This window comes from Chionomys nivalis, chromosome X (assembly GCF_950005125.1).
Source record: "Chionomys nivalis chromosome X, mChiNiv1.1, whole genome shotgun sequence".
NCBI classification, from domain to species: Eukaryota; Metazoa; Chordata; class Mammalia; order Rodentia; family Cricetidae; genus Chionomys; species Chionomys nivalis.
The window spans coordinates 67332402-67360342 of NC_080112.1; the positions used below are offsets into that span (position 1 = coordinate 67332402).

Consider the following 27941-nt stretch of genomic DNA (forward strand, 5'->3'; position numbering starts at 1 on the left):
TCCCTAAGAGTTTAGAAACAGTAAAGACTATTGAGTGGCATACTTGGACAAGCTGAGCTGCTTAGAAGATGTTCAAACTGAGTAGCCCAAAAGAAGCAGAGATCAACAAAACAACCTGGAAGAAGTCAAACTGTCTAAAATACACAGAAACCAGCCAAGCTTAGACCAACTGGAAAAAAGACACTTTCCTACCCATTGAGCTGCCAGGAGCTTTTACAGTATGCCCAGGTTTTTATCTTTTATGAGTTGTTGTGCTCAGAGGCTGCTCATTTGTCTCCCGGCCACCCAGATTCTTAAAATAATCACACAGAAACTGTATTAGTTAAATCACTACTTGGCCTATTAGCTCTAGCTTCTTATTGACTAACTCTCATATCTTAAATTAACCCATTTCTATTATTTTATATTTTACTATGAGGCTTGTGGTTTACCAACAAGGTTTCAGCACATCTGTCTCCTGCAGCAGCTCCATGGCATCTCTCTGACTCTGCCTATTCTCTCTCTCTCTCTACATCCCTGTTTGGATTTCCCGCCTGGCTTTACTCTGCTAAGCCATTGGCCAAAAGCAGCTTTATCCATTAACCAATAAGAACAACACATAAACAGAAGGACTTCCCACACCAGGTTGTCACCTATGCTTGGGTAGGCTTGGGTGGTGCAGTTGTCTTTGAGTCACATCTGTAGGTAACCCCAGTAAAACTCATTGACTCACCAAGTTGGATGTCTGTACTTTGGCCCCTCATAAGTTCCTTATATGGGCTGAGTAGACAGCTGTTTGTATCTCCCCAGGAATAGCAGGAACTGTACACATACACTCTTAATATACTTGCAAAATCCTGGGTCATAAAATGTGACCCAAAAGAAAGAACATAGTCAGAATATAGGACCTATCCCAAACTGTGCCACCAACTTGCTGTGTAATCTTTGAGGGCTCCATTTCTCTTGCTGAGTCTTGAATGCAATCTCTTTATAGAAGACAGGATATAAAGAAAACTCCTCAATGCTTATTAAAATGGCACAGACAGTTTTATTTTTCTTCCCTGTCTTATGACTATACTCCAAAAGGTCCTAGTTAAGTTATAACATCTCTATTCATAAAAGTTCTTGATTAACAGTCAGAGGTCCAGGCCAACATAACAGCCTTCCTCCTTCCTACTTCCTTAGCTATCAAGCAGGCAAATATTCTCAGGGCAAGGAGAGCCTGTCTCCGAAGCCAAGGGGAGTGTTATTATTCCCATTTGTCTTTGCCAATTATTGACCTAAGAGTTGGCCCACAACTCAGCCCATGAGATATAAGGAAAAGACTGCTGGCAGCTCTGAGGAGACATTTGTCTCTCTAGCCAAAAGAATAAAAATGGTGTATTAATGGAGCCCTTCATTATTACATGGGGTACTGGAAAATAACAATGTACTATGTTAACTTGTGGCATCTATGACCTTGCAGTAACATCTAAAAGAATTGTAGAAAGAAGACTTCAAGGTGACTTAGGGAAACTTGGAACCTCCTCCCTCCAGAGCTCTTAATAACAAATGTTGTCATGGTATTGGGTAATTTTATACATAAACATGGCTAGGCCATGTTGCCCAAATGTCTGGTCAAATGCTAGTCCAAGAGCTGCTCTTAAGGTAGTTTGGAGACAGCAATTAACACTAAATCAGTTCACTTTGAGAAAATCATATCACCTGGCAGAATGAGTGTAAGACTCATCCAGTTAATAGAGGCTTTAGGAAATAATGTTTTCCAATCAACAAAGAAAGATATCTTCATACCTCAATTGCAATGTAGTCTCTTTCTATGTGTCCAACCTGACAAGCTGCCCTGCAAATTTTAGATTTGGTAACTCCCACAATCATTTCCTTAGTCTCTCTTCCCTCTTTCCTTCCCTCCGAGACATATGAAGGGGTTATGTCCTGATAAATTCATCATAAGTTAAAAATTTTATAAGTCAAAAATGTTCAACTACACTTAATTTTCTGAATATCAAACACAGAACAAGGTGTGGTGACACATGCCTGTAATAACAGCACCTGAGAGGCTGAGATTAGAAGTTTGGGGTCATCCTGAGCAATTAAACAAGACCTTATCACAAAATTTTTAAATAAATTAAAGGCCTGGGATTTTAGCTTTGTGGTGGAGCACTTGCCTGACATGCACAAATCTCTAGACTCAACCATTAAATGTGGGGGAAAATGGTTAGTAACACAGCAAACCATCAAGTAGAATTTGGTTCCCCTTGTGTGTGGTTTATTGCCACCACTAAACAACACAACAGAGCATCATATCACATTTTTGCAGTCTGAGAAATCTTTTTTAAGTATGTTTTTATGAATGCATATTGCTTTAGAAACACAGTATAGTAAAAAATTATAAAGTCAAAACATCATACATCAGAGACCATATTTACATATATCTTATTAATTCTATTAATCTAATCCTACATTAGAAATTATTTGGAAGTAAGTGATTCATTCAGTCACTTCAAGTCCTGTGTTAGTTTGAATGTATTCGGTCCCCATAAGCTCACAGGGAGTGACACTGTTAGGAGGTATTGCCTTGTTGGAGAAAGTGGTCTTGTTGGAGGAGGCTGGATGACCTTTAATCCAGACCTTGAGACTAGCGGGCACACCTTTAACCTAGGCCATACCTTGTATTGGAAGTGTGTCACTGTGGAAGTGGATTTTGAGGTCTTTTTTCTCAAACTTCACACAGTGTGCCTGTCAGTGGACTTCCTCTTGCCTCTGAGTCAAGATGTAGGGCACTCAGCTCCAGCACCACGTGTGCCTGCATGCACCCATGCTCCCCACCCTGATGGACTGAATCTCTGAACTGTAAATGTTCACTTAAATGTTTTCTTTATAAGAGTTGCTGTGGTCATGGTGTCTCTTCACAGCGATAGTAACCCTAACTAAGACAATCCTGCATACTTATTTCTCTTAGCATACTAAGTATTACTGAAGTCCCAGGAACCAAACTAGAATTTCCACAGATCCATTTATTAATCAACACTAGTAGTTAATAATTTAGAATTCATTGTGCTAAGTAATTTTATTTTATGCTTCTCTGGTGTAAAGACAGAAGAATTAAGTAAAGAAAAGAAATAAATATTTCTGAACAAATAGACTTTGAAGTTCGAAAGACCAGACAGACACTGGTTTAAGGCCTGGCCCTACCATTTTGTAGCTCCTGTGACCTTGAATACGTTCTTATCCTCTCAGAGCCCTTGTTACCTTGCTGGGTGAATAACAAATATCTTCTTCATGGGATATTGTGAAAATGCAATGTTCTTACTACACATCACATCCTGATGCAAATGAACCAAATGAATGTTATCCCCACACATTCCAATACTTACACAATGTGAAAATTCTGCTTAACCAATATACTAACCACTAGCCACACATAGTTATATTCACTTAATTAGAATTAAACAAAATTTAAAATTTCATGTGACCCCCCAGTCACAGTGAAAACTTGTACAGTATCTAAGCACTTGTGACTGGAAGTTACTTGAGTGGCAATTCAGATACACATTTGATATTTCCCCAGGGGAGGGGTAATAAAAGAGTCTGCAAATTATAATCTAAAGCAAAAGGTTATATGCTCTTGATTTCCCGCCTTTCCTTGTACTTCAACAGTAACACTGAAACCAGCTGATGATAACAACAAAGAAACAAGGTCATGGAGGCTCTGCTAACCCAAACAAGATGGCTCTCAAGAACTAGAGAATGTCACAATGGGGGGTTCAAATGGGAAGGACACTGGGAAGGTTAAGGCAGACACAAGAGTCTCATTTTGGTTATGAAAGGGAAGAAAAATGTTGATGCCTTTGTTCAGTGGCACAATTCCTTACTACTGAAGGATGCAAAAGAGATGGAAAATAAATGCGACTCTTTCCTAAATCATGTTCTATTCCATGTTGTGTATTATGAGGATGGTACTCTCCTTTAACTCTGATCTTCCAGCTAAATTGTCTTCCTTTCCTACATTTCAGGGCTGGAACACCTTATCAAGGGGTCTACTCTGAGTCAGGTACTTGTGATCAGTTATGACCACACTTGGTGTTAAGCAGAAGTGAGTAGTATAGTCACTATATAGCTAGAGAGTAGATTTGTACACTTCAAGTGACTTCTTTCTTCTATATGCAAAGGGTAAACCCTTGATGAATCAAATTCTCTTACATTTTTCTGTGTTAGGATATGTTTTTCTGGGATGTAACACAAAGAAAGCTCTGTTATGTTAAAAACTGTTACAATCACCTAAGAAACATTTGATACTAAATCTAGGAAAGATGCTTAGATCCAACAATGCAGAAATACAAATACAAACATATATTATATATTAATGTGTAAAATATAAGATCTATATTAATATATAATATATATTAAGAGAGAGATCCTGAGAAGTATTTCACATTTACACAAGAAGATATATGAAGTACTGTCATGGCAATATTTTTATGCTCATAAGCATGGAAACAGCTGACTACCAATGAATAAGATAAGGTAAAGACACCATATGACAGTATATGTTCCCTCTTATTTGTGGATCCTAGATCTGAACCTTCACGTGTGACTATATAATCTGAAGTAACTTTAGCTACCAGGAGAGTAAAACGGGACCATGTAGACCATGTAGTGGCACTCTGGAGAGGGGAAGTAGGACACAGGTACTGTGAAGAAGAAAAAGAGAAAAATAGGGGAGGGCAAGTTACCTGAGAAGGGGAAGGGGGACAATACAAAGGGAAAGAAAAGGAAATGGAAACACTAAAGATGCTTGTAACAGCCAAGCAAAATCATATTATTTTATTTTTACTTAAAATTACACATAAGGGCGTGTGTGTGTGTGTGTGTGTTGTCATTATGTCTTTTATTGATCAAACCTTTCCTAGTGCCTGGAATGCAGCCCTCGCTATCCCTATCCACCTCTTGATGTCTGAAATAGTTCCCTCCTTTGAACTGAGGTTTCCTCCTAGATAGACAAAGTGGACTGTTTGCTTGAGGTTCTGATTCTTATTACAGTGTTAAAATCTTTGTATGCCTGTCCTATGTGCTGTATCTCAGTTTTCTCGATGTTTACTTTCATACCAAGGTTTTTCACTTACTTCCACCACTCTATTTACCATGGCCTGCAGTTCATTTGGACTTTCAGCAAGTAGTGCTATATCGTTAGTGAGACGCAAATTATTGATTTTCACACCACCTATCTGCACACCTATCTCCTCATCCTCCAGGGCTGTTGCTACACAAATTCCAGGAATATATTAAAGAGAAGTGGTGAGAAGATGCATCCCTGAAATACTCCTACAATTGTCTTAAACACAATTGACAACAAAATTACAAGTATATGAGATACTTCTCTTGAGCTGCCTTCTTTACAACTCCCAAACCTGGACAATGAAACACTCCTCAGAACAGTGGCTAAATGTGTTTGAGATGGCATGTCTCAGGAGGATTCTAGGTGTCACACGAAGAGATGGGCTGTGCAAAAATGACATTAAGAAACATCTCCACCAACAGAAGGAAGTAAATTACATGATACAGCTTGAGATACTTCGACGATGTCATAAGAATAAATGACAGCAGATATCTGAAGATAGTACTGCTTGAAGGAAAGCATGGGATAAGGTGAAGAGGAAGGCCCCAAAATGCTGGACAGACAGCATAGAGGAAGACGTGGAACCTTGTGTACGACAATAGCACAAGCATCTAGGACTGCCCAGGATAGGAAGAACCGGAGAACAGCCATAGACGGACTGCTCATGCGTGCTTAAGCATTGCTGGGCTTAGATGATGATGATGATGATGATGATGATGATGATGATGATGATGTGTGTGTGTGTATGTACATGTTTTTAAATAAAGTTAGGCAACTTGGGGTGACAATGCTCCCCCAAAAGTCATAAACTATCTAACAAAAAACCTCAATGCTTCATTTCAAGATGCTAGTTAAGGGAGCCAAAGAGACTCTCAAAACAATGCAGGCTAATACCATTGCCCTTGGTTTCCTCCTGGAAAGGAAGACCTAATTGCTGGATCCAGCACAAACTTTAGACATGGGACTTGGAGGAATTCAGCTGAAACTGACCTGAAATATTCCTCCCCGAGGACTAGCTCTCATAGTATCAGAAGGAGCTATGCAAGCAGCCCAGAGAGAAAAGTAACCAATGGTCTTACCCATCTATGACACTGATGAACCACAGTAATGATTAAAATATCAAGGTACTTCAAAGGGACAATAGTGGAACTTATTTATTAGGGCTAATAAATAGCTATCTAATTGGACTTAAGGTCCATTCAATAGAACTGAATTCATGTATGGTACAATAAACCTAGCCAAGTACTTGTGACTGGTGAAGCCACGGACCCTAGAAGAAGATTTACTATTGTCACTTTCCTAAACTAGTGTAATTTCAAACTGTATGCCAAATACCCATAGATGAGTACAGCTCTCAGCCGAAGCTTCTTTTGCAGCAGGTGGAGGCTATTACAGAAATTCACAACTGGACAAAGCAGAGAACAACTGACCATGGAGTGCTTAGCCCCTGGTTGATACAGCTACAGCTCAACCCCTACACCTAAGACTCAGGAAACACCACGGAAAAGGGACTGCGGAGATTGGGAAAGATGGAGGACTGCAAGATGGGGAAGCGGTACCCAGAAAATCTCAACAACATGGTTTCCTAAGCAAGATCTGAGAAATGATAGCACCAGCCAACATGCCAATGTGGATGGAGGAAATTTCACAAGGCCCCACCTCTAGATAAAGAGCAATTAATGGTTGCTGAGAGAGTAAGAGCTAGTCATCTCCAGGGACAAGGACCCTGATACATTATTCAATCCCAAGTGGTCAGCCTTAAACCAAATACAAGTGAGCAACACTAAAGAGACGCAGCAGGTTGTATTTATGAATTTAATTTCCATTATCACTTTGTTTGGCTGGTTTTGAATTGTATAGAAATGTATTCATCTAGCATGCAATATTTGATAGCACTTCTTCTTTTACTGCAGCATGTTATTTGTTGCATTCATCCACATAATGGCATACAACAGCTCTATTTTAATTGATCTCCTAACTGCAATAAAATTGGCCCTAATATATTTATTTACTCAAACATTCATAGGCATCATCAACCACTTTGTAAACTTCTCACAACAAGGCTAAAAGGCTAAGATCAAAGATCAGTGCTATAGTGTTATAGTATGATGTTTTCCTTTAAGACATAGTATGCTTACCCCATTGCTAGGTTGAAAAGAAAATAGCCAGTTAGCCATAACAAGTCATTGCAAGGATAGCCATGTCTATGGTAACAGAAATAAAGCTGCTTTTATTAGATACCCTCTAATAAAAGGATGGAGAAAAAGGCCACAGGATCCTGACCTAGGAGTCCAGCTATTACTCTGCCTTGTCCTACTCTAGCAGCAAGTCATCTTGTAGGATGTTGGAGTACGCAGGAAATAGAAAGTTAAATAAAATGGAGACAGGGGAGACTCCATGATTTAGCTCCCATAAAGCTGTCATTCATGGGATGACATTGGGTGTGATGATGCAGCTGTTGAGAGTCACCCAGGTTCCCATAAATAAGCTCTTACCTGTGCTGTATTAGTAACAGAGTTCCTTGGTTTGCTACGTTGGACTTTAATGAAATCGTTAACTTTTCTGCCCGGAGACTATTTGTAGTTATACCAGACAGTAATCTTGGAACTTAACCATCATTTTACTTTCACAGAATCCCATAGAAAGAACATCGCCTCCATTACAGCTGGAAGTAATTCTAGAAGACAACATCACCTATCCTAACAAAGTTTGTCCTCAGGGTTAGGTAGGGACATCATTTAGGGGTTGTTACAGGGTTGGCATTGGGGGAAAATTAGGTAATCTCAGGAATCTCTTTTTAAAAAAAGGAAATTGGATGGGATAATAGATTAGTGTAAGCTTATTTACACTAACAATAATGGTGAGTAATAGAGTGAATATTTGTGAGCTATTAATTATAGGTAATTTACATTGGTATAGATTCTTACATATTGATACAAACTTATATTGAATATGTTCCCTTTTTGTCTACAATATTTGTATACCTAGGCAAAGTTATTTTGTCATATTGTATGCATGCATGCTTCTACCTCTGCTTAAGACATTTTGTATATTGATACAATTTTAGGATATATTTATCATATTGCAATATACATTTCTACCTCTGATCAAGATACTTATACACTGTTATATTTCAAGATCATTGTCCTCATTTGTTGCACAGTTGTTTAATCATTTGTTGCACAGTTGTTTAAAGATTGTTTAATATTTAATATGAAGTCTTGGTCTTTAAGTTATATAGGTATTAAGATTTATAGGTCAATAGTCATCTATGTTTGTTATACTTATAGTTAGACTACTCTGGTTCTTTAGATACACAGAAATTATATTCTGCATAGATAGATAATCTTCAACCACTTCAAAGAGCTGTAAAATATGGCATTTAAATAACTTAGGGTTCTGTTGACATGAGACACAAATGCTCCTGGCAGCACCAATCTATTACAGAGAGAATGTTAAGCACCCAAGACACACCACTTGGAGCTTGTTTTCTTCTTAGCAAAACTGGCCTTTGGGCAAGGAACTGCCCATGCATTGACCACTGACAAAACGCATGATGCCTGGACAGGACAAGCAGGATACAAGATAAAAGACTGTCAAATTTTGCCAAGATAGGGTAAGAAGGTTTTGAAAATTTTCCTGCCTCTAAAAATGGTCTTTCAGTTACACTAGGCCTTCAGCCAAAGTTGCAAATGAGACTTTGGGTGATTGCCCAGGTTACCAGTTGTCTTTGTCATTTGTTACACATTTTGGAAGTTACTTGATTGCATTTCATGCTTACTCAAATAATATTATTTTCCTTCTTGGATCTTCAATGTGGTTGAAGACTAGATAGTTGTAGTTACTTTCCTCTCATGACTTGACCAAGTTATTTATTATAGAAGACTTAAACTCATAGGATGGGATAAATATTGAAACATCTATCACATATTTCTTGCTTAATACTGTTTATGCTGGTTGTAATTCTAATTTTTATACCTGATATTTGTTCTTATTGGATATAATTTTGTATTAGGCTTAGAACTTTCTTATTTAAACAAAAGGGGGAAGTGCTGTAGGAATTCCTACAGCCAGTAGCCTTTAAATTACCCACCCACTTGGGTGTGGCCTCTTATACTAGATATGCAGATGTAAGGTGTTCATCTGCCCTCTCTTCTGGATGAGGGATTTGGTTGCTGTTCCCTGTTTGAACAGAGGACTGTAATCTGTGAGTCTACCCCTAAATAAATAACCCTCTATTATACTCATTCTGAGCTAGTGTGGGATTTCTTTTAAGTGTCCATCTTCAAGACAGCAAGAAAAAGGTATCTGAAATACCAAAAATCTTATTGATGCTTTCTATTTTTAATAGCTATTTTTCCTCAGCAAATTACTTGTTCACTATGTATCATGATTTTTTCATCTATAGGCTATAGATAATAATATTTAACAAATAAAACATATAGCAAGTCCCTAGTAAACAGTAATTATTCCTATAAGGCATATACAGTATTTGTTGCTAATATCTAAATCATTTATGGATTACTGTCACAGCAACTTAGCTCAGAAACCTTGACTAGTTGACTCCCCCTTCTAATGCATTCTAGTGACCACCAGTTCCAAAACATGCAGGACATTTGCAATGCAAATTCTTAAAAGCTGTTGGGGACTGCTTCCTTTCACTCTCCAAGGGCATGCAGTAGCCTTTGGAGTGGGAGCCAGCACTAATAACCTTTGGCTTTATTTGCTCAAAGTGCTAGCTTCATTTTTTTTCTCTATCGTTTGTGTTTTCTCAGCATCATCTACCAGCAGAGCAGCCCTTTTCTTGAAACTGTTTTTATAAACTCTGTTCACAAAGAAGGAACAGCAAGAAGAGTGACAAACCCAGGTCCTGCTGTCGGTGGCCTCTTGCCCGCTATCTATTGAACAAAAACACACAGCATCATTGCTTCTAAGCCAGCTTTAACTCTCAAAGAGGGTTAAATGCATACTCAGATGTCCTAGTCAGAAGATTTGGCCCTGGTCTCACCAGAAATCTAGACAAAGGCCTCATTCAGGATCTGTTCCTCTTTGGCAAAAGAATTCTTAAGAATGAAAACATCATACTGTGGGCAACTCTGACAAGACTCAAAAAATATGAATCCAAGGGCACAAATACTCTCCCTGTCATGTGTCTAGAAGGGATCACTGCATCTTTATTCTGCCATCTCTAGTGGACAGTCCAGCATTCTACCCTGCAGAATGAAAGACTCATTATGTGTGAAGAGAGCTAAATTAAGCCTTGCTTGTCCCCCTTGATCTTGGGTCAGGGAATGGGGAAGTTACATGGTAGAAGTAAGGGAGATTATGTTAAGAAGAGTTAGTTTTCTCAATCAGGTGACAGCTATAATGTACACAGGGCTTGGGGAAAACTCCAAAATCTTATATGCAGTGGGTCTTTTTAGAAGTAAGAGGGAAAGAATTTAACCAACAAATGCCTAAAATGAGGTAAAAAAAAAAAAGTGTGGCACACACCTTTTTTACCTGTATTTAAGAGGTTGAGGTAGGATAGTCAGAAGTTAAAAGGCAGCCTGGGCTGTCCATCAAATACCGAGCCAGCCAATGAGATACAGCAGGACAATGTCTTATAAAAAGAGAGATATAACATAAAGCAGACAAAGTAATTTAGCCTAATTGAAAAGAAATTTCAAGGAAGAAGGTAAACACCTTTCTTTCTTTTTGTTTCATTAAACAGGGTCCCATGTGGCCCAGGTTGGCCTTGAACTTACTATGTAAAGAAAATGACCTTGAACTTCTGATCCTTCTACCTCCAGCCTCTGAGTGCTGGGATTATTGGAATACACTACCTCATTTGGTTTATGTGATGCTGAGCATTGAGCCCAGGGCTTCATTCATGTTCAGCAAGCATTCTATCAACTGAGCTACATCCTCACCAAGATAATTTCTGGTATGTCCTAGCTACCGGAAACTAACACATAGATTTATCCAATATAAAACAGAAAAAGAAACACGGGTGGAAACTTGCAACAATTTTGGAACTGCCTTCTGTCAGTGTAACATAAACTAAGTGATATTTTATTTCACTAACATGTCCAAACTAATGTAAGGGTACTACAACAATCCTAAACTGGAAAGAGAAAGTATGACTGCCAAAACATTGTGGGCAATACGGAAAGGGAAAGGAACATACTAATATCTTTATCTCACAAAGTTACCATCAAAAGAAATAGTTCAGTGGCATGTGTGATATTCAATTCCCAGCACAGAAAAGTCAATGAAGAAGTAAAAGTTTAATCATAAGCTAAAATCATCAAATGAAAGAGAAGATTAAAATTAATAAAATTAGAGATGTTACAAGTTCCCATAAAATCCAGACTTATTTGGAAATACTTTGAAAACTTACATCCTAAGAGAAGCTGGGAAACAGGAAGGAACAGATAAATTGCCAGACATGTAGGAGGATGTTACAGAGGTAAACAGCTACTTCCTAGTTGAATTTAAGTCCCATTCTACAGGAGGAAACACATGCCTGGACATGATCTATGGCTGGAGAGTTAACAGGCTTCAAGAATGAGTCTACTACTGTTATTCTAGTAAATGAGCATAGTATCAAACTGCTCTCTACATTCCCTTCTCTCATAAATTAATGCTACTCTCAGACCTCATCAGCGAAGGTTCTTTGTTCAGTAGATGATTGCTAACACAGAAATTCATAGCCTGTCAAACTGCATGGATTAAGTGCCACAAATGAGACATCTATAATTATGCTCCCCTCCCCAAGGCTAAGGGAGCTGTCTTAGTTTGGGTTTCTATTCCTGTGAAAAGACACCATGAGCACAGCAACTCTTAAAAAGAAAACAACTTAGTTGTAGTGATAAATTACAGTTCCGAGGTTCAGTGCATTATCAAGGTTGGGAGCATGGTGGCATGCAGGAAGAGATACTAGAGAGTATATCTCAAAAATGACTTATCTAACATTATATAGATTTAACAGAGTATGTTGAGGAATATGTATATATGTATATGTGTGTATGCAAATGCATATTTGCATGCAATTACAATTAATGAAAAATCGGCCATGAATTTGAAATTAGAGTGGGAAAGTTCAGTATATGGGAGTGTTCAAGAGGGAGGGAACAAAGAAATGTAATTAAATCATAATCTCAAAAATAAACAAGATAGCCACAGGCCCATGAACAATTTTAAAGAAACAAAAATGAATTATTTCATTGACAAAAGAAACTTCATTAAAAACATAAACGCACTAGTGAAAATACTTTTACTTAACTTTATAGTTTACATAAGCTTTGCTTAATCTCAAAATCTTGTTGTAAATCATATTCTTTAAGTAATATAACTTTATTTTTATTAAAATATAATCACCTCTCCCTTTCTCATTCCATTTCCTTCTTCCAAGATCACATAAATAGCCATTATAAAGAAATCTAAGCATTACAGTCTCTGGAAAAGCCCAGTCTTATCTCAGGATCATATTCTAGCTTATTTCTATATAGCTCATATAAATATTTTAAAATTCACTAATGTTGATTTTAATGATTCATCTTGAAATTCATTTCCATAACATATTCAAAAAAATCTCTTTACCTGAATAGAAGTCCCTCAGTGGGATGGAACCTCCCCAGGATGCTGTTGGTAAGGCGTACTGGCTATGTTTCTTTGTCACTGGTGACAGTACCTAGCAACTGCTGGTGAAGTCACAAACTGGCTGGCAACAGTTCTGTGTATTCAGCTTCAGCCCAATTAGAACAGAATGTATTACCAAGAATTATTACAAGGCAGGCCTGTTGGTAGAGACCTGTAATTCCAGCTACTCTAGAGGCTAAGGCTCAGGGTCAGGGGTGGGATAACAAGTTTTAAACTTGCTTAGACTACAGAATGAGTGCAAGACCAGCAGTTTATTGAGACACTGTCTCAAAATCAAAAGTTCTAATGGGGGATATAGTTCAGGGGGTAGAGCATTTGCTCAGGATATACAAGATACTAGGTTCTATTTTCAGTAATACAAAAGGGGGGAATAATTACAACAAAGTATCTATAAACTTATGGGTCCCAGGCTAAAGAAGATATTCAAGACAAAACTGGATAGAAATCAGACCTCAGTGGGAACATGGCAATATAACTCTCTGAGTAGAAGCAAAGTCTAATTCTAAGGCTTGGTAGTTTATACTCACTTATCTCTCCAGAGATAACCAGCACACAGTTTGCAGAAAAGAGGGGGGATACAGTAAGATGCAGATGAGCCTCACGGGGCCTGCCTGGCTCAGGGGGAACCGCCTAAGCACAATCAGAGTATATGAAGGCCCAGCATAGAGATCGTTGATGCACAATGCTTCATGCATCAGACAGTCCCCACGGCAGGAGAAGAGGGTGACTATAGAGGAAGTCTGGGGAAAACCACGAGTGTGCGAGGCCTTTCGGGGTTGATGCACATGCAGAATGTCATTAGTATAACAGAAGCTTCAAGGTCAGTGATACACTAAGTGTTCTGAGAAAAGCGCTAAATCAGAGGTCTATCACTACAGTAGCCTACCAGGCAGCCCCTAAAAACTTGGAGAAAGACCCCTCCACCTACAGTATTGTCTACCGCGAAAACTTAACACCATGTTAACTATAGAGTGATAACTGAAGGAACTGTCTGTTATCGCAGAACAGATACAGATATAGAGGGGTGAATTTGAAACTAGGAAGCAAACACAGAACAGTAGAATAATAACTTCATTTTCTTGCCCTTAGTGAAGTGTAATTTCCTCTACTCTAAATTTCATGGTCGGGAAAATTCCAGGTAGTCTATTTGAGACATAATTCTGACACTGAGTTGGTCTTTGTAGTGGTGCAGGCTAGCCCCACTGATAAAGAGGGGTCTTTAGGATTCAAAAAAGACTGGTGGTTGTTTTAACCCTTCAGAGTCTCAGTCTCTTTACTAGGACAATAAATTTTTAAGTCCTACTTCAGTCTGCTGTGGGAAGACAGTGTGTATAACATCAAACTAGTAGGCCGGGTACATACGAAACATACCACGAAATTTCCCTTTCTGTATGACAGACCGTCTGCCACTACAGTATAGCCAGACTGTCCTATTGCTGCTCTTATGCAGGACTGGAAGCAAGTCTGAGAGGTGGGTCTCCAAACACTTCAACCCCTTTCAGTGTCAGATAATAACTGTCACGCAATTTAACAAATGACAATTATTTTTCTATCGCATTGGTAATTTCCAAGCTTCTTGTGTCTTTTAATTTTATGTTTCTCCCCCCCCCCGCCAAATAAGTATTAATACTAGTTAAACGCCAGATGAAACTAGCAGAACACAGTATCTCTGGGCTATCTAGACCACCCACTCTGCTTGCATGTTCATATTAGCTTCGGTCATGGTATCAAGGAGTAGGAGCATATTCACTACTTATCTTGCCCTTTCTTCACATTTTCCTTTGCCTTTTCATGTGAGGAGTGGGCATAGAGCACAGAGCCTTATATGTGCTAGGCAACCACTATATTACTGAGCTATGATCTCAATGTTCCATTTCATAGTCTTTATATCTCAATGACCTTGGGGATTCTAATTGACCTGACAATAAATCTCTTCCCTGCTAATTTCACAGTCTTTATCCAAACTGATTGCCATGGGATTCCAATAATAACACTGTATGGTATATTCTTATTCCAAATATTAAGACTGAATGCTTGGTCAAGATGATATATTCTAACCTACAAAGGAAAGAATACTTTGCTTACATGCTGTGTACGCGTTGGGAATAGTTTTGTGCACTAGGCTGAAAAGATTAAACTCAAAAGTATTCATATCCCTTTCTCACATATTAACTAATGGAAGAGATCCAGGGACAATGAAACTGAAATTAGCTGGCACAGCACTGTACAATAGACCGTTCAATGATGAGCAGGGTTGATGTATAAGCTTTCCAATGAAATAACTACTAGCCACCTGTGACTACTAAGTATTTAAAACGAGCCTAACAGCACTGAGGATTGGAAACTCAAAATATCCAGTGGCTATCATAAGGGTAAGTCAAACAGAGTACAGTTGTACATACCTTCAAGCCCAGCACTCAAGACTCTAAGGCAGGAGAATCAAGAGTAAGAAGGCAGCCTGGAGTGCTGCCTATACTAGATAAAGAGACTTACTTAAAATACACACACACACGAGAGAGAGAGAGAGAGAGAGAGAGAGAGAGAGAGAGAGAGAGAGAGAGAGAGAGGCACACACACAATTTAAAAGTAATAGGCAGCACAGATCTAGACAGCATAACTTAATAGAAGGATGTTGTTGGAAACGGTAGTATACACCAGTAATTCCAACATTAGGGAGGCTGAAAAAGGAAGAACAGAAAGACATCCCAGGCCAGCATGGTCTTCATAACAAGATCCTATCTTGAAAAGGAGTAAAATATGAAGCTAAAAAGATGCTCATATCCCAATCCTGGCCACTGATACTAACTCTATAACTTTCATCATCTTAGTTGTCTTGTATAGGTTTCATTCATCTCACTGCTGGGCACCTCCAGGAATACTGTGGTCCCAGAAAGAACGCAAAGGGCTCCGCCCAGGGATGCTGGCTATTGTTTTCCTGCCTCTCATTTGCTAAATGGAACAACTGAAATCTAAAAGGCATCTAAAATGTTTACAGCGTTTAGGATTTCTACATTGAAAACTGGGGAGACACAAACAACATTCTGTGTACCCCAGTCCTCAACAATCTCACTCCTCTCTCACTGGCAAAATACAGTAATTTCATCTCAACAACTTCAAAGGGCATCTTAGTCCAGCATCATTTCAAATGTCTAAAGTCCAAAGTTTAACATATTCACTTTATGATATAACCTAGATATGGTTGATAATTAAGATCAAAATAAGAAAACTACTCAAAAAATGCAGGTATGGGCATAAGACAGGCATCTCCATTTTAGAAGACAGAAATGTAGAAGGGAGAAGTGATGGATTCCACGTAAGTTGAAAATCAAACAAGGCAAACTCCATGGGATCTTGAAGCTCTAATTTGTTTCCTTTAGTCTCAGGTGATAGTGTTGGCGTAATCTCATCTGTGTAGCCTTCCACTGAGATAACTTGTTAGGCCATCGGCTCATGCCATTGGGAATCTTTTTTAAAGATTCACTTTCATTATTTTTAAATTATGTAGACTGTGTGTAATATATGACTGTATGTGGGTATATGCATACAAGTGAAGGTTTCCATGGAGTCCAGATGAGGGTGTTCTATTACCTGGAGCTGGAGTTACAGGCAACTTTGAGGGGCCCAATGTAGGAGATGTGAACCCAACCTTACTCCTCCACAAAAGCAATGCCCAGGCTCTTAAACACTGAATCATCTCTAGGCCCAACCACACTAATCTTCTCAACTTCTCTTCCTGCTTTCTTGCTCTTTGCAACATGAATACACTGTACCAAGTATTTAAAAGTTCTGGTTCATTTTTGTCTGAAAAGTCCTTATTCAGACTTTCCGGACATGAGTGACAGAAAACACAGATGGCTCCCTGTCCCCAGATCCCCAGCTGGAGGGGGGGACAACTAATCAGGAGCCACTCAACACTTTCCAGGCCTGAGTGATGGAGAACACAGATGGTAGAACTTGTCGTCATACCAAGCCCGTGGTTTCTAGTCCCAGGCACACCAGAGATGCAAAGCAACATCTCTGGGCCATGCTTTGTAGCTGGGTGAGTAGGATTCAACAAGTGCCACCTGTGACTCAACCAGGAGTCCACCAGGTATCAGGGGACCATTATGGTGAGCAAGTGCAGGGTGAAGTGTGTGTGTGTGTGTCTGTCTGTCTGTGTCTGTGTGAGAAAGGGGGGGGGGGTGCAAAAAACTTCATGAGCTAAGAAGAGAGGAGGACCTGAAGAGGTGAGGGTGGTGAGGAACAGGTTGACATAAATGGCCTGCTTGCCACCCAAGTTCAAGGTGATGTCCAGGACCTGGGCTACTACCACCCAAGCCTATGGTCTATGCTGTCACCTGGGTCCATGATGGTATCCAGGTATCAAGGCATACTGCAACAGGGGGCATGCAGATATGAGTAGCCTGTGTTCTCATCCAGGGCCATGCTGTCCTCTTGTCTAGGGCTGCAGCCGAGGGGCATGTCTGGGTCCATGGTCCTAAGGCAGTCAGGGTCTCAGGTGATGTCTGTGATTCCTGTGACACCTAGGGTCATGTGGATGACCACCTGAGATCATCTCAGTGTCCAAAGGCCATGCCACTGTCAAGGACATACTGATCTGAGTAGTCTGTGTGCTACCTGGGACCATGGAGATGTCCAGGCCTGAGCTGCTGCTCAGGGATATGTCTGGGTCCATGGTCCAGCAGTAGCTGGAGTCCATGATGATGTCCATGACCTGTGTTAGCACAAGGGGTAATAAGAACCATGCCTATGGAAATCTGAGGGCTGAGCTGAGCTATCCGTGCCCTTCACTATGCCTGGGATAGCTGGCTCTGCCCCTGGCTGAATACAGCAACAGGAGAGCTGATCCCATGCCTCCAGGGATAATTGACCCCCACACAGAGGAAATAAGACCCCAAGCCTTACCACAGGTGTGTAGCTCACCAGGGCAGCACACTAGAGTTGACCCTGTTAATCGAGAGGCAGGTCAGTCACCCCTGAGGGCATGAGAGCAGCAGAGCTGACCCTCCCCCTTGTCTGTCATGTGGTGGCACGGGTGAGGGAAAGACGCCCTTCCCCCCTCTGTCCCTTGCTACCCGCAGCAGACAAAAGAACTGGCCCTGGGGTCACTAGAATAAGAAAACTAGCCATGCCCCTCACCAGCTGCAGCACGCAGGACAGCAGGCCCTGAACCCTACCTGGACAGCGCACTAGAGATGACCCTGTTGTCAGGGGTGCAGGTGAGCCAGCCCTGAAGGCATGAAAACAGGGAGAGCTGCCCCTGCCTCCACGCTCTCATATGCCCCCTACAGCAATCAGAAAAGAGGGTCCTGCACTTTATCTGGGTAAAACATTAGAGCTAGCCCTGGTGGTGGGAGTTAAGGCAACCTGGATCTGAGGACCTGAGAGCAAAAGTGGTCCCACTCCTTGCTGCAGGCTGCATTGGCTGAGCTAGCTGGGACAATGCTGAAACCTAGGTAGTGATGAAGATGGAAAACTGGTGGGCTGACCAACCCTGCTATCACTTAAGCCCAGAACCAGGTCTAGAAGTTAGTCCACCCCAACATCCACCCCATCTGTGAACTTTCAGGGGCATGTGAAGGGAATGAACCTACAGGTCCAAAGCTGCAGGATCTCCATGGCACAGGACAACAGCAGGATATCTAAAAGGATACCCAGTGAGGGCTTAGCATCTCTAGTGTACCGGAAGCCAGAGGCCTCGAGCCAGACCAACGACTGATTGCATGAACACTTGCAAGTAAAGACGAATGGACTAAAGGGTGCACTGGGTGACTCAACGGGCCACGCTACAGCTTCCACAACAAGACTCTTCTTTTGTTTGTTTGTTTTGTTTTTTGTTTTGTTTGGTTTTCTTTTAAATTTTAAATTTTGTTTTGTTTTAAGGGGAGGTTATGTGGGCAGAGGGCAGATGCGAGGGGATGGGTAGATAAGCAGGATTGAGATAAATGATGTGAAAAATTCACAAAGAATCAGTAACAGTTATAAATAAATACATAAGTTCTTCTTCAATTTTTCTCTTCTTGAATTTTATTACTACTGGATAGAAGAAAACAAGCTGCTTCTTACATAGTCCACTTAAAAAAAATCTCTGGAGCTCAATCCCTATCAAAATTTCTACACAATTCTTACTAGATTTTGTGTTTTTGTTTTTTGGTTTTGTTTTGTTTTTTCCAGACAGGGTTTCTCTGTGGCTTTGGAGCCTGTCCTGGAACTAGCTCTTGTAGACCAGGCTGGCCTCGAACTCACAGAAATCTGCCTGCCTCTGCCTCTCGAGTACTGGGATTAAAGGCATGCACTACCACCGCCCAGCTACACAATTCTTTACAGACATTTAAAGTACAATACTAAACTTCATATTGGAAAACAAAAGATCCAGGATATCTAAAACAATCCTGTACAATAAAAGAACGTCTGGAGGTATTGCCACCCCTGATATCAAACTGTACTGTAGAACTATAGTAATAAAAACTGCATGCATGGTATTGGGATAAAAACAGACCAGTGGACCAACGGGATTGAATCAAAGACCCAGGCATGAATCCACACAGCGATGACCACTTTTTAAATAAAAAAACAAAAAAAAAACAGAAAGTCATACTGGAAAAAGGAAAGCACCTTCAACAAATGATGCTGGTCAAACTGGATGTCTCCACGTAGAAGTATACAAATGGATCTATATCTATCACCTTAATGTCCACATTTCTCATAACACTACATAATTGGTCACGTATAATCTAAGACAGTGGAAGCTTTCTTAATCAGTCTCCTCATTTATTGCTGAATCCTTACCAGATAGAAGTCATTCCACAGCACTCTCCACTTCCCCAGGTATGTTCCTCAAAACTGTTCCAACCCACCAAGTGTGTGGTTCTGGTGGTGCCTTCATAGTTGTACATATAGTTATATGCTACATAATACCACATTACTCTTATGTGACATAATGACATTTGACATTTTTCAACAACACACTGCATGTATGACAGTGGCTCAAAAGATAATAGAATTGGGTGTGGTGGGACAAGCCTTCAAGTCCAGCATTCGTGGACCTAAAAAGGAAAGATCAGGAATATGAGCTCATCCTAAGCAACACTGACATTTTGTCTGAAAAAAGTAAAGAAAACAAAGGGGATAGAAGAGGGGAAGGGTAACTGGAGGAAGAGAGGAGAAAGGGAAGGGAGAGGAAGGACAACAGGAGAGTAGAAAATTTTCTGCCATTCCCATGACATTATAGTCATAGTAACATCATAGCTTCAGGCATCACTTATATGTCTGTTATACTGTATATTGTGGGATCAATAATCAAAATTAGCACATCCAATCATATACCTTTGCATGATAACAAAATATGTTTCTGGGATACATATTTACTATACCATACCTTTATCATTATTTTAGAGGATCAGCCTTAGAAAAGATTTACTGTTAAACAGTATACTTTGTCAAATACCTCATGCTTACTGCATTTCCTAATTGTTTGAAGAAACTACATTGAGTGATCTATGTCATCTTTTTCTGTATTCTCTATGAAGTTCACATAATGATAAACTCAGCTAACGATGCATTTCTCAGAATGTATTCCCACTGTTAAGTGGTATATTACTCTTACTAGCTACAGCAGCAGACACTTCCTATAATAATTTCTGTATTAGAGAGATAAAGCGTGAGAATGAGAAAGAGAGAGCAAGAGAGAAAAAGGAGAGACAGAGAAAAAAACTTATCCTAAGGTGCTGGATCTAATGATTATGATGGTTAAAAAGTTTCATGATCTGCTATAAGAATACCAGTAGGATAGTAAGAAGGTTCAATAGCTTAAAAGTTATTGCTGTGGATTTTGATTTGGGTTTGAAGGAGTAAGAACCAGTAATACTGAGAGCAAAGGGTCATGTCCCAAGTCATGTGGCCTAGTTGTCAATTCAACCTTTCTCTATACCTTTGTTCTATTCAGACTCTCAATGTGTAGATGATACCCACCCACATGGATTAGGGTACCCAAGCATTCAAAATCCAAGTTCTTCTGGAAACACTCACAGAGATAAACTCTAGCTATCTGGGAAATCTGAGCATCTTCTGGCCCTATACAGTTGAACATTGCAAAATAATGACTAGCAGTCCAAACAGCTACTCAATTACTATTTAAAATGACCTTATATATACATTTATAGATATACATATACATATATACACACACACACACACACACACACACACACACATTTAGTACAAAAATATACCTTTGTGAAACCTATTTGTTCCTTCCGAAAAGTTTCCAGGGGTTTGATCAGCAAGTCACTAGCATTTTGTACCTAAAGAAAAAAAGAAGAAAATAACGTCTAGATTAACATTTTCAAATGCAAACTTGTTATTCCTTGCCATTAGTGTTTTTCTTTAAAATATATCATCCTGCTGGGTGGTGGTGCACGTCTTTAATCTCAGCACTGGGGAGGCAGAGGCAAAGGCGTGAGAATCTCTGTCTGCAATTTGGAGGCCAGTCTGATTTACACAGAGAAATCTTGTCTCAAAAAAACATACATACACACATATACATACACACACACATGAACATTCTAAAAAAAACACTTTCTGAACAGGGCACTGTTTGTACAGGCACTAAGATCAACAATTAATAAATGGTACCTCATGAAATTGAAAAGCAGAACGCAGAAGACACTGTCATTCATAAAAAGTATCAGCCTACAGAATGGGAATAGATTTTTACTGACTACACATTCCATAGAGGACAAATACCCAAAATATAAAAAGAACTAAAAAAAAAAACCTAAATACCAAGGAAACAAATAACCGAAATAAAAATGGGGTACATGGATGTGAAGTAAGGGGAACACTTATCCATTGCTGCAGAGAATGCAAACTTGTACAGCACCTATGGCAATCAATGTGGCAGTTTCTCAGAAAGATGGGAATCGATCTACCTCAAGATCCAGCTATACCACTCTTGGGTATATACCCAAAGAATGCTTCATCCTACCTACCACAGAGACACTTGCCCAACCATGTTCATTGCTGCTTTATTCATAATAGCCAGAAACTGAAAACAACCTAGATGGCCCTCAACAAAAGAATGGATTAAGAAAATGTGGTGCATTTACATGAAGAAGTATTATTCAGCTGTTAAGAAAATGAAATCATGAAATTCTCAGGCAAATGGATAAAACTAGAAAGAAAACATCCTGACTAGGGCAATCTAGAACCAAAAAGGCAAATATACTTATTCACTTATGTGGCTATTAGCTGTTAAGATGGCTATGTATAGGTGGGGGAGCTGAAAAGGGAGGGTCAAGAGAAGAAGGGGAAGAAAGAGGGGGATGAGAAGGGGAATTATGGAGACAGACAGCTAAAATTAAGGTACACTTGAGGGGTAGTATAGAAGCCTAATACAATAGAAAACCCTATATTTATATGAAGGAAAGCTAAATGAAATCACCAAATAATGGGGGAGGCAGAGCTCTAACAGAACATCTCTTGTCACAAAATAAAGCTTTCAGTACCAGGAATGAGTTACATCTAATTGAGCTGTTGGCCAAAGGGATACCATGAAAATCCCCAAATAACCTAGGCTGTTGCAAAGACTATAGGTTGCTCTACACAAACTAATGGCAAGGCCCGATTGCTGAAAGACACCTACACAACTCATTAAATATGGAGAAGTTCAGTTGGTGCCTACCTAGAACCTTCACCCCTACATGCCAGTGTCTTTGTTAGGGGAAGGTACTTTCCGTGCTACAAAGGAGAAACACTTACTCAGCTACAAACCGTTTGATTTGCCATCTGTCCTGCCTACAAGAAATGCTAGTCCAATAGTAGAACAATGCTTGGGGGAGTAAGCAATTGGTAACATATTTGACCTAAGGTCCAATTCATAGGATGGAAAGCTTACCCAGCTCTGCCTGGGCCACCAAGAACCTGAAACTAAATAGCCCAGAGACCCAAGGCAAAACCAAATACTACTGTTCTACTAAAAGAATGTACCAATAAAATGACTCTTAATGACATTCTGTTATACATCAGTGCCTTGCTCAGCCACTATCAGAGAAACTTCCTCCTGCAGCAAATGAGATGAAATACAGAGACCCACACCCAGACAATATGCAAAGAATGAGAGACCGTAGAACACTCAGTCCAAAACACAATGCCTCCATATAATCCCTCCCTTCAGGGTCAGGGAACACTATTGAAGAGGAGGTGAAAAGAGTGTATAATCCAGGGATGGAGGACACCAAAGAAACACGGCCCTCTAAGTAAAAAGATTGAGGCACATATGAACTCACAGAGACTGGGGTAGCTTGCACAGGTGTGAGCCAGAAGGTGTCCTGGACCTGAAAGAAGTGGATACATGTCTCTATCCCTAACCCAGAAGCAATAACCAATGGACAACTACTTGCAACGGAAAATTTCCTTTTCTCCAAAGGAGTCTCACTGGGGAAGCAAACTATTGGGGAAACAAAACTACTCTTAAGGGCAGACTGCATGTCCAACAGTGAATGGCCAACAGAAAACCAACACAGGACCATCTTTATTAGGGGCTTTATTATTTATAAGAAGATTCCTTACTTGATAATATCATATCATGACTTTTTTAAATCTTATTTTTTATTTTAATTTTTATTTAATTTATATATTTTCTCTCTTTTTGTCCTATCATTCATTTGCATATATATATTATGGCATCTAGCTTATTTTTATGAGAATTCTGAGTGTACAAATAAGTGGGTCTATTTTTTTTTGCTTCTTGTGGGATTTTTTCTTCTATTTGTTTGTTTTATCCTATTCCAATGTGTGAGGTTTTTTATATTATTATTTTTTATTTTGTAATATTCCTTTGAAGCCTGTCTGTTTTCTAATGAAAGATAAAAAGGTGATGAAACTGAATTGGGAGGGGAGGTTGGAAGGAACTGGGAGAAGTAGAGGGAGAGGAAACTATAATCAGGATATATTAGGTGAGAAAAAATTATTTTCAATAAGAGGTAAAATGAAATACTTTTGTGTAAAATGAAAAATGTATCATCCTGAAGCATAGTAATTGGAGTAGAGGTATAATTTAGGAGTAGTGGACATGCTTATCATCTACAGGGCCACAAGATCAGTTTCTAGCATTGAAATAAATGTTAACCTGCTTACTTTTTATTGAATTTTGTTAGTTCCTTTATGAAAAACAAATAAATGCTTTGAGGAAAAGAACATAAAAGGAATTTCTTTACTCGGGATGATTTTTTTTCTAGTTCCATTCATTTGTCTACATATCTCATGAGGTCATTTTAGCAGTTGAGTTATACTCCATTGTATAAATGTACCACAGTTTCTATTTCCATTCTTTGGTTGGGAGACACCTAGGTTCCAATTTCTGGCTATTATGAATAAGAACATAGTTGGGCAAGTGTCCTTGTGGTAGGATGGGACATCCCTTGGGAATAAATGTAAGAGTGGTATAGCTGGGTCTGGAAGTAGATCAATTCCCAATTTTCTGAGGAACTGCCATATTTATTTTCATAGTGGCTGTACAAGTTTGCACTCCATATCCTTGTCAGCATGAGCTGTCACTTGTGGTTTTGATCCTAGTCATTCTGATAGATGTAAGATGAAACATCATAATCATTTTGATTTACATTTTCCTGGTGGCTAAGGATGCTGTACATTTATTTAAGCATTTCTTGGCCATTTGAGATTCCTCTGTTGAGAATTGTCTGTTTAGATCTCTACTCCATTTTTAGTTGGATTATTTTGTTTGTTGATGTCTAGTTTCTTGAGTTCATTATATATTTTGGAGATTAGCCCTCTGTCAGATATGGGATTGGTTAAGATCTTTTCCCATTCTATAGGCTGCTGTTTTGTCTTATTGACAGCAGTTCATTCATTATTCACAATTATTTTAGCTACCTTGGGGATCTTGTATTTCCTTATGAAGCTGAAAATTGTCCCTTCAATTTCTGTGATGAATTGTGTCAGAATTTCGATGGGGATTGTACTGACTTTGTAGATTGCATTTGGTAGTATGGTAATTTTTACTATATTAATCATATGAATCTAAAAGCATAGGAGATCTTTCCATTTTCTGATATCTTCCTCAATTTCTTTCTTCAATGTCTTAAAGTTTTTATTATCCAAATCTTGCACTTGCTTGGTTATAGTAACCCCAAGATATTTTTGAGCCTATTTTGAAGGGTGTTGTTTCAATTACTTTCTCAGCCTATTGCTTGAATATATGAAGGCTACTGTTTTTTATGAGTTAATTTTTTATCCTGCTACTTTGCTGAAAGTGTTTACCAGCTGTAGGAGTTTCCTGGTGGAGTTTTTAGGGTCATTTTCATACACAATTATATCATCTGCAAATGAAAATACTTTGACTTTTTTCCTTCCTATTTGTCTACCTGAAGACACAGACATAATTCCAAATCACTTGATCTCCTTCAGTTGTCTTATTGCTTTAGCTAAGAGGTCAACTAATATACTGCATAGGTAAAGGGAATGGATAATCTTGTCTTGTTTCTGATTTTAAAAGAAATGTCTATTGTTTCTCTCCATTTAAGTGGATGTTGGCTGGAGGCTTGATGAAAACTGGTGTTATTATGTTGATTTATGTCCCATGTATCCTTACTGTCTCCAGAATTTTTATCATGAAGGGGTGTTGGAAATTGCCAAAACCTTTTTTGCATCATATTAGATGATCATGTAGATTTTGTTTTTCAGCCCATTTATATGGTAAATTATATTTATTGATTTACATAAATTCAAGCATCACTGCATCTCTGGAAGGCCATTAATGTTTCAAGTTATTAGTGAATGGTATCCATTGATGGCTATCTTTTTTGTGTTCTTATAGTTCTATTTTGTGTTTCTGAAATTATAGCTTCATTTGTTTTCTTGCTATAGCCTCCTACACTGGCTTATTCCTCACTTTGGTCTCAAGTATTGCTTCTAGTATTCTCTGTAGGGCTGGTGTGTGCGTGTGTGTGTGTGTGTGTGTGTGCAACAATGATAATAAAAAAGAGGTTATGAATTTGAAAGGGAGTCTGGAGAACATGGAAGTAGTTGTGGGCAGGGGAGAATGGGTGGAAATCAGGTTAATTTGTAAATTATGTATGTATTTGTAATTATGTATGTATTTCTTTTATTTTTATGAGGGTGTTAAAACGGGGTTTCTCTGTGTAACATCCCTAGCTGTCCTGGAAATCATTCTGTAGACCAGGCTGGCCCCAAACTCAGAAATCTGCCTGCCTCTGCCTCCCAAGTGCTGGGATTAAAGGCATGCACCACCACCACCATTTTAATTAAAATTTCAATTTAAAAACTCTAAAAAAATATTCTTTACCCTTGCTGCCTCTTAAAAAAATCACAGATCTCTTACCTACTTGGTCCCCCAGAACCTCTGTGATTCCAAATTCTCATCACACGTCTACTTATCTGCCAGACCTAGGAAACCTCTTTCCAGACCGTATCTGATCTTATTCACACAAACACCCCCTCCCGGAATGGCACTGAATACCCGACAGCTAACTGTATTCATCAACCAAAGAAAGAAAGTCCATATATTCATCCTGCACGATTCCTCCCTCCATGAAGGTTATTCTACAGAGTCTACAGAGGTCTTTCATTCATGCCAAAACTCATACTGATCTTTCATTCAATGAAAAACTGCTCAAAGGATTCTCCTATTCAACACATTCTATACTTTGCTGGATTGTGGATCATGAAGACTACTAGCTTTGTTTACTCACATAGAGACAAATTAAATTCAAGGAAGCATTCTTTCTTTTTTATTTCAGCAATCTTAAAACATGACTTTACTTTTTAAAACATGCCTACCACTGAAAGATGAGACCTGAGCTCCCCACGTTGAATGTGAGGGGGCTTGTTATTGTTTTGAACCAATCAACTGGAAGTAGCACTAAGGGAGACACCAAGTTTAAGTCATAATTTTCCATCAGAGACTGCTCAGTTCTCTTGAAGGTCTGATCTGCACACTCCTCATGGAAGACAAAAAAAAAAGTGGAATGGCCCTGAGACTGAAAGTCAGAAAGACCCAATGTAGACATTCTGGTCAATATCTCTTACCAGCCGAACCCAGCCTCTCCAGCCTGTCAAGAGCACCACTTAGAAGCACTATAACAAGCCCTGTGTTCAGCAAGTGTTACTACATGGAGAAGAAGAAACAGTCAATGCTTCCTACCTAAAACCTGATCCACAAACCAACTGCCAATAATTAAATCATTTTACTATAAGCCATTAGGTTTTACAATAGGCTGTTAGTAAACAATAGATGATTTTTAAAAACCGGCACCAATATCACATAAATAACATGTAAAATGTGACGGTCTAAAACATTGAGGAAGTTTGACTTTGAACAGGAAGTAAACATGCCGCTCATGAAGAGTGTCACACGCAATTATTTGTATGGATGCCCAACTGGACTTATATATTCAGATGGCCCCAGGATGGCACAGTTTCTAGTTTTTCATGTTCACAGGAAGACTGTCCCGAACAAGCAAGTGTATACACAACTCTTACCAGACGTCCAAGCAAATTATTTATCTGCAGATGCTTCACTGAATGAGGGACTCTAGAGCCTTCCCTTAACTGAACTGGTGATGTTGCTCAGTCTCACCGACCACAAACTGATACTGTGAACCTTGCTACCCAGTTGTTAGAATACTATTTTCTGCTAGAACAAAGCTGGGAATACGGGGATAAATCGTGCTGAACCTTGTTCCTTTTCTTCTTGTATTGTTTAACCTTAAATTTCTTAGATGTTCAGCAACCACTGAAAGAATCCCTTTTAAGAAAGCTTCGTCAGGCTGGAGAGATGGCTCAGTGGTTAAGAACACTGACTGCTCTTCCAGAGGACCCAGATTCAATTCCTAGCACCCATATGCCAGTTCACAATTTTCTGAGAATCTTGTTCCAAGGTATCTGACACCTTCACACCAATGCACACAAAATAAAAATAAATAAATTAGTTTTAAAAAAAAGAAATCTTTGTCTTTAATCACCTTTCTGACCACTGCATTCATTTTTGTGAGTTCTCTGTGAAAAATGCCAACAACAACCCTGTATCTTGATAGGAACCTAACCATGAGACGCCGCAGCCTTTACTCAGTAAGAGTTTAGAGAATCAGCTTCCTACAGAATAAAGACAAAATTACAGCTGAACAATGTCGCGCTAAACAGAGATGGTCTCCACTCTAATACC

At 39.2% G+C, this 27941-nt stretch overlaps 1 protein-coding gene across 1 annotated transcript in view; it reads right to left on the reverse strand.

Moving 5' to 3' along the window:
- Positions 1 to 27941, reverse strand: part of Ophn1 (oligophrenin 1) — a 333717-nt gene that overhangs the window by 181757 nt on the left and 124019 nt on the right. Inside the window, exon 6 of the mRNA XM_057759550.1 lies at positions 20971 to 21042. Within this exon, the coding sequence (XP_057615533.1) occupies positions 20971 to 21042 (72 nt within the window). The remainder of the gene's footprint in view (positions 1 to 20970; positions 21043 to 27941) is intronic.